Below are 12,755 nucleotides of genomic sequence, written 5' to 3' on the forward strand. Positions count from 1 at the left end.
GTGTGTTGTTGTCCCAACAACACATAAAAACAGGTTTTATAATAAAGCAACTCACATACAGAAACAGTAAAGTTAGAGATTAAAAATGAGATTAACGCGATTAAAAAACATAACGCGCTAAATATGACTGTAATTAATTAATCGCAATTAACGCGATAATTTGACACTCCTAAGTAATAATAATTTCGATTTGCGCAGCCTGCTACAGATGCAGTTTCCTACTTTGGCTGGTTTGCTCTCTGACTGTCCAATCGACGGGTCTGAATCTGGCGAGGTCATACGCCTGCTAGAAGACCCTGGAGACACCAACTCAAGATCTGACAACAGTTTCATCGATATTTATTTAGTGTTCGAGGGCCTCAGACTTCTTTGACTTTGACTCTGCCTGGCAACAAATGACGGCTGAAATGTGATTGGTCAAATGCTTTAATATGAAAATACATGTCTGGAAGCAGCACAACCATCAAAAAAGCTCTGAAAGGAAGTGGACAGACCATTTGGAATTATTTAAAGGGACAGTTCAGAAGTTTGGACATAGAGCCTCATTTCCTATTGAGCCAGAGTGTTGGAGACGTGTGGAGACACTTTTTTAAAATATTCCATCCAGTCCTTGTGTTTGCAGAGGTCACTGGTGCTAGACTAGTGCATGTCAATGGTCATATTTATCCTGCCACTAAAAACAGTCTCACCCACTCCACAAAACACCTGAAGAAAATCTATTATTACACCAGACTGTCGATGTGAATGTCTGTGTTGATAGAATAATTTTAGAAGTAAAACCAACATTGCATTTGAAGGATTTATGTGTGAGCAGCAGGAGTGAGTTGTACTTCCTGATAGAAAGCTTGGCCTATGTCCAAAATTCCAGATTGTCCCTTTAATAATAATATAATTAACATAAGTCTTTTAAGCCAGCAGAGAAGGCCTGACCATTGTTTTTCATGGAACGTTCCACAATATGGACATTAAACTTCTATATGTTTCATTTATTCAGTTATGTATGTTTAATAGCTCAGAAATCTTGAAAAACACATCACGGTAAGATATAGATACGTTTCCTGGTATTCTGTGGAAGATTCTAGATGAAGCAACAACATCAGCGTCTTCATAGAGACAAGAGGCGACCTTTCTACAAAAAGTTCCATAATGCAGACTGCAGACTGTATAGAAACTGTTGTGAGCCTCATCATTTTGGTCTTAAAATGTTCATATTAACCCATTCTAAATTATTTTATTTCACAATTTTGTCCATAAATCCAGATATGAACATTAACATCAGACAAATCAGGCACGTTCTTTCCCTGAGTTTGCTCCCGACAGCGTTTTGATTGACAGTTTTGCTCATGGAAGCAACGTTACCTTCAGAAGTTTCACTCACGTCTTGGCTCTTGGGTTGGGCTGTAATACTCGCGGTCGGAATTACAAACATGGAATTCTACTTTCACCCGCAGTTTCAATTAGTGCTGTCATGTGATTAAAAAAATTGAAAGATTAATTAATTATGATCTGTAATTAATTAATCTAATTAACCTAATTTTTAATCTCACCTAAAAAATACTGAGAAAAACCTTCAACTTGAGGTATTTTCATTTGAATTCATTATTACATTATTTTCATACTATCATTAATGTTTTTTATAGAAGTATCATCATTATTACTATTACTAATCTGCATAAATAAACTCAACTTAACAACATATAAACCATCACCACTCTAGAGCCACATCAGCCCGTTTGACATTATAATGTGTTTAATGCAGATTTGCGCAAGTCTCACAGAAACAAAACTAAAAAACACTTGGCTAATTTGCATAAACTAAACCAAGAAAATAAAATAAAAGAAACGCTCTTGTGTGCTGATGTGGTTCAGCTTCTGTCGGACTCAAGGACACGACTCAGTGGAATATAGATGTTCTTTCTGTGACAGATGGATGTTGATGCTGAAGGTGAGTCTGTTCTGTGTCTGTGTCGCGATGTTTTCAGAGATCAGACGTGTGCAGGTTTATCGCAAATGTGGCGAGAACGGGAATGAAAATTACAATTCTTTGCAGGAACGAGCAGACTGTCCTAACAACACATAAAAACTGATTTTATAATAAGGCAACTCGCATACAAAAACAGTAAAGTTAGAAATTAAAAATGAGATTAAGGCGGTTAAAAAACATAATGCGCTAAATATGACTGTAATTAATTAATCGCAACTAACGCGATAATTGGACACCTCTAGTTTCAATGAGCTTCATTTGACTGGAGCTGAATGCTATGGGTGACGCCGCACTCACTTAGTGCACTTCTTTACACAGTCTATGGCAGAATGTGTCCTAATTTATGAATTTGGTGTGTGTTTGGCAGGTGACAGAAGGCCAGGCGTCAGGAGCTCTACTGGGCACGCTCCAGGCCAAAGACCCCGACGAAGGAGAAAATGGAACGGTCTTCTACTCTCTGTCAGGTAAAGGAAAAAAAAAAAAAAAACATCCAAACATCTGAATCACTCTCACCACTCAACCAGAAGGTTATGACTTGAGTTCCTTTTCAGAGCTCTCAGTCTCATGTCCAAAGTAGCACAGAAAAGCCTCAGTGCGGCACATTTTAGGGTTTCCGTAGAGCATTTGAGGTCATATTGTCAAGGCAATATGTAGCATTAAAATGGATTGCAACATGCCTGAATAGTTTTGATGAAGCAAAGACTCCATTTGTTATATATTAATACACCTAAAAGCTTTTTATTCTTGCATAATATACATTTCCCTGTTTTACTTGATTTATGGCTGATTAATAAATGTTTTGTGTATTGGAAACATCAGAGGCAGGTAGAGTAGCCAAAAAACATCACCTTATTTTTTGGACTATAAGTCGCTCTGGGGTATAAGTCGCACCAGCCAAAAAATGCATAATGAAGAAGGAAAAAACATATATAAGTCGCACCAGATTATCACACTTACAGTTTTTAATTTACTTTATAAAATCAGAGACCAGGAACCGACATTTCATCTTTTGTTGTATTCAATAGTGCTCCGTCTGAAACAATCCACTCCTCAATAACTATTTCATGGTTATAAAAGCATCTTATTATACAGAAATACAGTATAAAGAGCCATTGCATCACAAAGTCCTGTAGCCACAATAATAGTAATAAGTAATAATAATCTCGATTTGTGTAGCCACTACAGATGCAGTTTGCTGCTTTGGCTGGTTCGCTCTCTGACTCAGACTATTTATGAGGACCCCCCTCGAAAATGAAATGGCAAGACATCTCAAGGGGCTTATCCTCCAAATAAATAAATTCTAAATCTTGAAAGGCGAGTTATAGTAAAAACAATAGAAGAAAGAACAACAGACTGTTAACGTCACATATGAACAGTTCTTCAGATAATTATAATATAAACAACAGAACAGAACAAGTTTACCAAACTCTCCATCTCACTCCAAATCACTAAATCCATTGAATTCTTCATCGTCGGTGTCACTTCTGAGGAACTCCGCGACCTCCGGAGGTAAACAGAGCGCCGCTTCCTCTTCTGTGTAGTTGTTGTCAGCATCAGTTCCAGTTAGAATTATTCTGGCCTTTCTGAATCCTGACAGGATGATTTCAGTGTCACTGAAGTCCAGGCTTTGTCGATCCATCCAGTGACTTCCAGGAAAGTTGCATTTTGCACCCGCCCAGTGTCACAAGTTTCTCTCTCACTCCAAAGTTTCTTTCTGCTGCTCGATTACCGTTTTCAGCTGCAGATTTCACTACTTGCAGCTTGTAATCTGTAAAATCTGATTTTCTTTTTGGGGACATTTGTGTTCAGTCTTCTCATTTGTCTTTATAAGTTTGTTTACATTTAACGTTTTCAGTGGTGCAGAAGTAATGTTGCGATCGACTGACATGATACAGACAGGACAGAGGCTCTTTCTGCAGGAGACATGCGCAGTACAGTGAAGTGACAGTGGTACAGGAGGAACAGGAGCAGCAGATACTGACACACAACACTAGAGCAGCTGTCAGAGAAAATGTTAATATATAAGTCGCACTGAAGTATAAGTCACAGGAAACACCCAAACTATGACAAATAGTGCGACTTATAGTCCGAAAAACACTGTAAAAGTCCTGTACAGTATTACACAAAATGGATATTATTTTCTGATTTAAGTTATAATGTTGTTTCCTCATCATAAACAAACCTGGAGTTGAGTTTTGTTTCATTCATTCACAACATAATAACACAGATGAGAAAATAAATAAAGCACACAATCTGGTATCAAAGGTCAGATGCAAAAATGAGACAAACTAAATTATTTCTGGAGGAGCTCTGCGAGAAACACAACTGTTCATTCATCATTTCATACTGTGAATGTAAAGCTTTTGTTACTTGTAGACTTACTCACCGTGGGAAGAGTTCCACAACTTTTAATCACGTAAGAGATACTGGGAGAGTTCTGTTACACTGTGGGATACAATTGAATCTGGACAGACTGGAAGAGAGAACGAGTCGTATTCTTGGCGCTCAGACCTCAGCAGCTTTTCGAGGGAGATGAATGACGCGAGTGTGAGCTGGAATCTCAGTCCCCCCGGGGAATAGACGCTGGTGGAGCAGAGCGAGGAGAGAAGAAGAAGAAGAAGAAGAAGAAGAAGAGATGATGCCACTGAGGAGGAGAGGAAGAGAGGAGGATTTTTTAAAAATGGTCTGCAGAGATGTGAGTGGGTGGTGAAGATGAGAGAAGAATGACAGGCAGGTATGAGACGGGTTGAGCCAGGTGATGGGGAAAGGTGAGATGAAGGTGAGAGGAAAGTGAGAAGAAGGTGAAAGGAGCAGATGAGGAGCAGATGAGAGGCAGGTGAGGGAAGGTGAGATGAAGGTGAGAGGAAGGTGAGAGGAAGGTGAAAGGAGCAGATGAGGAGCAGATGAGAGGCAGGTGAGAGGAAGGTGAGGAGCAGGTGAGAGGAAAGAGAGAGGAAGGTGAGAAGAATGTGAGAAGAACGTGAGAGGAAGGTCAGGAGCAGGTGAGAGGCAGGAGAGAAGAAGATGAGAAGAAAGTGAGAAGAAGGTGAGAAGAAGGTGAGAAGAAGGTGAAAGGAGCAGATGAGAGGCAGGTGAGGGAAGGTGAGATGAAGGTGAGAGGAAGGTGAGAAGAAGATGAGAAGAAGGTGAGAAGAAGATGAGAAGAAGGTGAGAAGAAGGTGAGAAGAAGGTGAAAGGAGCAGATGAGAGGCAGGTGAGGGAAGGTGAGATGAAGGTGAGAGGAAGGTGAGAAGAAGATGAGAAGAAGGTGAGAGGAAGGTGAGAAGAAGGTGAGAAGAAGGTGAGAGGAAGGTGAGGAGCAGGTGAGAGGAAGATGAGGAGCAGGTGAGAGGAAAGAGAGAGGAAGGTGAGAAGAATGTGAGAAGAACGTGAGAGGAAGGTCAGGAGCAGGTGAGAGGCAGGAGAGAAGAAGATGAGAAGAAGGTGAGAAGAAGGTGAAAGGAGCAGATGAGGAGCAGATGAGAGGCAGGTGAGGGAAGGTGAGAAGACGGTTGAATCAGGTGAGAAGCAGGTAAGAGGAAGGTGAGAGGAAGGTGAAAGGAGCAGATGAGAGGCAGGTGAGAGGAAAGAGAGAGGAAGGTGGAAGAAAGTGAGGAGCAGGTGAGATTAAGGTGAGAAGAAGGTGAGAGGCAGGTGAAGAGCAGGTGAGAGGAAGTGAGAAGAAGGTGGAAGAAGGTGAGAGCAGGTGAAGAAGGTGAGGGAAGGCAGGTGAAGAGCAGGTGAGGAGCAGGTGAAGAGCAGGTGAAGATCAGGTGAGAGCAGGTGAGAGGAAGGTGAGGAAGAGGTGAAGGGCAGGTGAGAGGTGAAGAGCAGGTGAAGAACAGGTGAGAAGAAGGTGAGAGGAAGGTTGAATCAGGTGAGAAGCAGGTAAGAGGAAGGTGAGAGGAAGGTGAAAGGAGCAGATGAGAGGCAGGTGAGAGGAAGGAAAGAGGAAGGTGAGAAGAAGGTGAGAGGAAGATGAGGAGCAGGTGAGAGGAAGATGAGGAGCAGGTGAGAGGAAGGTGAGAAGAACGTGAGAAGAACATGAGAAGAACGTGAGAGGAAGTTGAGGAGCAGGTGAGAGGAAAGTGAGAAGAAGGTGAGAAGAAGGTGAAGGAGCAGGTGAGAAGAAGATGAGAAGAAGGTGAGAAAAAGGTGAGAGGAAGGTGAGGAGGAGGTGAGAGGAAGATGAGGAGCAGGTGAGAGGAAAGAGAGAAGAAGGTGGGAAGAAGGTGAGGAGCAGGTGAGATTAAGGTGAGGGGCAGGTGAAGAGCAGGTGAAGAGCAGGTGAAGAGCAGGTGAAGAGCAGGTGAGAGGCAGGTGAAGGATCCGGGTGAAGGGGTAGATGAGTGGCAGGTGAGAGGCAGGTGAGTGACAGGTGAGGGGGAAGTGAGAGGTAAGTAAGGGCAATTGAGAGGCAGGTAAAGGGCAGGAGGTGAGTGGCAGGTAAAGGGCAGGAGGTGAGTGGCAGGTGAGAGGCAGGGGCGAGACAGGTGAGGGCAGGTGTGATGCAGGAGATACTGATACTGAAAATTGAACTGGATCAGATATATATTCTTTTTTTATTTTTTTTTCAACACCTGTCCATATAAAAATAAAAAATAAAAATCTAAACATGCATAAAAACAGATAAGAATAGACACACACTTTACATACATTTTGATTGGAAACATACTATAATTTTAATTTATGTTTAATTTACGTTCCAAATATGGGTTCTGTCGTTATCCTGGTTGGACATATAAATATTTTCAGGTCGTAGTTGGCTCATAGTGTTTTAATTTTTACTTTTTCCTGTAGTTGGGAGATAAATAACAGCGACATGACACATTCAGGATCAATTTTGTCTCGTTTTATTTTTGTTTAAAAGAAATAAATCCTGTTGTTCAGCCTCTGCACTGCTTGATTGCGCTATTTTCTGATTTGTTATAATGTTGTTTCCTCATCAAAACATTTCCATAGTTGTGTTTTGTTTGATTCACGAATGTTTAACGCACAAATCCTGCATATTTAGGTTGAGTTCTTCACAAAACAAACCACAACTTCACTAGAATCATGTGTGAATGAAACAAAACGCAACTCCAGGTCTGTTTTTGAGGAGGTAACAGTATTCTAACGGGATTTAAAGTTAATTTTGCGTAATATAAGACCTTTAAAGTGGTGAGTTTTTCGTTTTTCTTCATACAAATGAGCTAAAATCAGTGCAATATCAGCAGCGGGGAAACGACATCATTCTGAATGTCGGGACGGGCCTGGAGGTGCGCCCACGTAGACCGTCGGGTGACCGCAGGCGAAAGGACCGACACAGAACTGCACGCTCCATAAGGCGAAGCACAGCTGATGCCCGATCGCGCTTTGCGGACGCCCTGCTCCACGGGTTCGGGTGCTCTCAGGGGCGGTCCCAGATTCAAAGTCCTAATCCAAGATTAGTCCTGTTTAGTCCTGGTTTACACCTGATTTAGACCTGGTTTAGACCTGGTTTAGACCTGATTTAGTTCTGATTTAGTCCTGTTTTAGACCTGGTTTAGACCTGGTTCAGTTCTGGTTTAGATTTCGTTTAGTCCTGCTTTAGTCCTGCTTTAGTCCTGCTTTAGTCCTGGTTTAGACCTGATTTAGACCTGGTTTAGACCTGGTTTAGACCTGATTTAGTTCTGATTTAGTCCTGTTTTAGACCTGGTTTAGACCTGGTTCAGTCTGGTTTAGATTTGGTTTAGTCCTGCTTTTAGTCCTGTTTAGTAGTCTGGTTTAGTCCTGGTTTAGTCCTGATTTAGAGTCCTGGTTTAGATCCTGGTTTAGTTCAGTCCTGATTTAGTCCTGCTTTAGTCCTGGTTTAGACCTGGTTTTGTCCTGGTTCAGTTCTGGTTTAGATTTGGTTTAGTCCTGGTTTAGTCCTGGTTCAGCTCTGGTTCAGTCCTGGTTCAGTCTTGGTTCAGTCTTGGTTCAGTCCTGGTTTTGTCCTGGTTCAGTTCTGGTTTAGATTTGGTTTAGTCCTGGTTCAGTCCTGGTTTGGTTTAGTCCTGCTTTAGTCCTGCTTTAGTCCTGGTTTAGACCTGTTTTTTCCTGGTTCAGTTCTGGTTTAGATTTGGTTTAGTCCTGGTTTAGTCCAAGTTCAGTCCTGTTTTAGTCCTGGTTCAGTCCTGGTTCAGCTCTAGTTTAGTCCTGGTTTAGTCCTGGTTCAGTCCTGGTTCAGCTCTAGTTTAGTCCTGGTTTAGTCCTGGTTCAGCTCTTTCAGTTTTGGTTTAGTCCTGGTTTAGTCCTGGTTCAGCTCTGGTTCAGTTTCTGGTTTAGTCCTGGTTCAGTTCTGGTTTAGATTTGGTTCAGTCCTGGTTTAGTCCTGGTTCAGTTCTGGTTTAGTCCTGGTTCAGTCCATACACGGCGCAAAAGTTCGGCATCTTCACTCGCTGATTGTTATTTGACGATCAACGACATTTATTTTGTTGAGTCACTTAAAAGAAACACAACAGTCGTGTCATGTTTTACATTTTAAACACATTAATATTGTAATGTAACAAATTACTTAGAAATGACAGTAAAAAGTCATAAATAACATGTTACAGTTTTGAAGTAACACAAGTCCAGGTCTGTTTTTGAGGAGGTAACAGTATTCTAACGTGATTTAAAGTTAATTTTGCGTAATATAAGACCTTTAACTCTATATGGCAGGGGTGTCAAACTCATTTTGGTCCGGGGGCCGTATCCAACCTACTTTGATCCCAAAGGGGCCGGATCAGAAAACTCATGACTCACTCAAAATTCAATTTCAACACAATGTTTTAACATGAACTTGTTTGCAAATAGGAATAAGTAAATTTTTCTTGTAAAATGCTGCACTCGGCTCCACTTTTCTCATTTTGGACATTTTGTTGATGAGGGTGTCACGGTCAACAGTCAAAACGATCGTCCTTTAAGAGCGTTTGGAAAGAGACAAGTCTTCATTTGTGCTGCTCTGGTGGGAGGGGCCACGTACAGAGACGCTGCTGTGATAAACACCACAGAAAATTAACAATATTTTAATAGAAAATATAATTAAAACATTTTAGTAGAAAATCACAGGTGAGGGGGGAAGTGAGGTGAGTGGCAGGAGGGGCGAGACAGGTGAGGGCAGGTGTGATGCAGGAGATACTGATACTGAAAATTGAACTGGATCAGATATATATACTTTTTTTTTTTTTTTTTCAACACCTGTCCATATAAAAATAAAAAATAAAAATCTAAACATGCATAAAAACAGATAAGAATAGACACACACTTTACATACATTTTGATTGGAAACATACTATAATTTTAATTTATGTTTAATTTACGTTCCAAATATGGGTTCTGTCGTTATCCTGTGACATATAATATTTTCAGGTCGTAGTTGGCTCATAGTGTTTTAATTTTTACTTTTTCCTGTAGTTGGGAGATAAATAACAGCGACATGACACATTCAGGATCAGTTTTGTCTCGTTTTATTTTTGTTTAAAAGAAATAAATCCTGTTTTCAGCCTCTGCACTGCTTGATTGCGCTATTTTCTGATTTGTTATAAAATATAATTAAAACATTTTAGTAGAAAATCACCCAAGGGCCACATTAAAGGTCCTGGGGGGCCGGATCTGGCCCCCGGGCCTTATGTTTGACACCTGTGCTCTATGGTATTTAAATAAAAAAAAGTGAAATCAGTGCGTTCCTGATGTTTTCTCTTGTGCGCAGGTCCTCGAGCCGAGCGTTTCTCCCTGGACCCGTCCACGGGGAGCTGCGGTCCTCCTCCCCCCTGCTCCACAGCGACCGCTCCGAGTACAGCCTGACCGCCACAGCCACAGACCGGGGCAGCCCTGCTCTCAGCGCCTCCTGCCCCGTCACCATACAGGTCACTCCACTGCCCCAAATACCCCAAATACCCCAACTACCCCCTCCTCACTCTGCCCCAGCACCACACGTCACTTTACCAAATCTGTGTGTCGTTCGTTCATTTGTTTTTCAAAATAAAACCAAAAATAAGAACATGAAACAACAACAATTTTCTTCATTATTTGTCTCCAAAACCAAAATGACAAAACAGATAATGATTTGTTTTTTCAGTTTTTGATTTTTGTGTTAAAATGAAAAATGTTTCCTGTTTACATGACTTAAACTTTTGCACCTCATACGGACTGAACCAGGACTGAACCCAGACTAAAACAGGTCTAAACAGGTCTAAACAGGACTGAACCAGGACTAAAACAGGTCTAAACAAGGACTAAACCAGGACTAAACCAGGACTGAACCAGGACTAAAACAGGTCTAAACAAGGACTGAACCAGGACTAAAACAAAACTAAACCAGGACACTAAACCACTGACTAAACCAGGACTAAAACCAGGACTAAACACTAAACCAGGACTAAAAACTAAACAGGACTAAACCACTAAAACAGGACTAAACAGGACTAAACAGGACTAACCAGGACTAAACCAGGACTAAACCAGGACTAAACAAGGTCTAAACCAGGACTAAACTAGGACTAATCCAGGACTAAATCAGGACTAAACCAGGACTAAAACAGGTCTAAACCAGGACTAAACCAGGACTGAACCAGGACTAAAACAGGTCTAAACAAGGACTGAACCAGGACTAAAACAGGACTAAAACAGGTCTAAACTAGGTCTAAACCAGGACTAAACTAGGACTAAACCAGGACTAATCCAGGACTAAACCAGGACTAAACCAGAACTAAACAAGGTCTAAACCAGGACTAAACTAGGACTAATCCAGGACTAAATCAGGACTAAACCAGGACTAAACCAGGACTGAACCAGGACTAAAACAGGTCTAAACAAGGACTGAACCAGGACTAAAACAGGACTAAAACAGGTCTAAACCAGGACTAATTCAGTTGCAGTCCTGGTCTCAGTCCCACTCTTAGTCAGTCCTGATCTGGTCCTGGCCTGATCCCGGTCTGGTCTCAGTCCTGATTACCCGACAGTCAGTATTGGTTTAGACCTGGTTTAGTTCTAAGTTCTCTAGGGACTAAAACAGGACTAAAACAGGTCTAAACCAGGTCTAAACCAGGTCTAAACCAGGACTGAACCAAGACTAAACCAGGACTAAAACAGGCCTAAAACAGGTATAAACCAGCACTAATTCGGTTGCAGTCCTGGTCTCAGTCCCGGTCTCAGTCCTGGTCTGGTTCTGGCCTGGTCCCGGTCTGGTCTCAGTCCTGATTACCCGACAGTCTACGTGGGCGCGACTCTGGTCTGTCCTGTCACTCAGTACTGGTTTAGACCTGGTTTAGACCTGGTTTAGACCTGGTTTAGACCTGGTTTAGACCTGGTTTAGACCTGGTTTAGTCCTGGTTCAGTCCGTATGCGGCGCAAAAGTCCGGCATCGCAGTTTTAAGTCACGGAAACGAGAAACTGCTGTTATCCATTTTTTCCATTATTCATTTAAACACAAAATCGAAAACGGAAAAAAACAAACCATTTTCTGTTTTTTCATTTTGGTTTTGGAGACAAATAATGAAGAAAATAGTTTGTTTTTCTTTCTCATTTCCTTATTTTTGGTTTTATTTTGAAAACAAATGAACGAATGATACACGGACTGACCTGGACTGTCCGTAATCTGAGAATGAGAAAACCTTGTACGTGTCCTTTATCTGCACTTGTGACTGTAAAACTGTTTTGATAAGAACACAGGTTACGTACTGTTCCTTTAATATAAAAAATCTCATCTGAGTATTAAGAAAAAAGTAAATTAAAAAGCATCTTGTCATGTGGAATGCATTTTTTGAAAAGCACTTCTAAAAATAACCATAATCAGCGCTGATTCCTCCGCTCTGAATTATTAAAATAGGACAGTCCGTGTGACGTTCAAAGACATCCGAGCAATCATTATTTAAAAAATGTATTCCACGCTTCAAGTTGTGTTTTTTCCCCCAATTATTTGAGATGAGGGCTGATCTCTGTAATTAAAAACGACTCAAAAATAGCAGATTGCGCCACATAATTCATATTAACCACCAGTGTCGGGAGGAACGAGTTATAAAAGTAATGAATGACTGTAAATGTGGTGCTTTTTGCTGTAATGCAGTAATTTAAGGCACTGCAGCGAAAAAAATGGTAATATTTTACTTGGTACAAATGTCGTAAAAGTAACGTGCGTCACAATACTTTTTTAACCTGGATTGAAGTGGTGGGTTTTTCGTTTTTCTTCATATAAATTCGCTAAAATCGCCGCGATATCGGCAGCGGTGAAATGCCAAAGTTACGGGTCCGAGTGTCGGGACGGGAACAGAGGTGCGCCCACGTAGACCGTCGGGTGACCGCGGGCGAAAGGACCGACGCAGGACTCCACGCTCCACGGGGCGAAGAGCAGCTGATGCCCGATCGCGCTTTGCGGACGCCCTGATCCACGGGCTCGGGGTTCTCTCAGGGGCGGTCCTAGATTCCAAGTCCTAGTCCAAGATTAGTCCTGGTTTAGACGTGGTTTAGACTTGATTTAGTCCTGGTTTAATTCTGTTTTAGACCTGGTTTAGACTTGGTTTAGTCCTGGTTTAGACCTGTTTTAGTCCTTTTTTAGTCCTGGTTTAAACCCAGTTTAGACCTGGTTTAGATTTGGTTTAGTCCTGATTCAGTTCTGGTTTAGTCCTGGTTTAGTTCTGGTTTAGATTTCCTGGTTTAGTCTTGGTTTAGTCCCGATTCAGTTCTGGTTTAATTCTGATTCAGTTCTGGTTTAGTCCTGGTTTAGTCCTGGTTTAGATTTCATTTAGTCCTGGTTTAGTCCTGGTTTCAGTCCTGGTTTAGACCTGGTTTA

General features: G+C 41.5%; 1 protein-coding gene across 1 annotated transcript in view; it reads left to right on the forward strand.

Annotated features, from left to right (window-relative positions):
- Positions 1–12,755, forward strand: part of LOC110168350 (protocadherin-16-like) — a 477,426-nt gene that overhangs the window by 347,196 nt on the left and 117,475 nt on the right. The window contains 3 exon segments of the mRNA XM_055166708.1: positions 2,352–2,448; positions 9,678–9,710; positions 9,713–9,834. Coding sequence (XP_055022683.1) covers positions 2,352–2,448; positions 9,678–9,710; positions 9,713–9,834 — 252 coding nt within the window.

The sequence above is a fragment of the Boleophthalmus pectinirostris genome, unplaced genomic scaffold (assembly GCF_026225935.1).
Source record: "Boleophthalmus pectinirostris isolate CB_2022bp ecotype Guang Dong unplaced genomic scaffold, ASM2622593v1 HiC_scaffold_9, whole genome shotgun sequence".
Taxonomy (NCBI): Eukaryota; Metazoa; Chordata; class Actinopteri; order Gobiiformes; family Gobiidae; genus Boleophthalmus; species Boleophthalmus pectinirostris.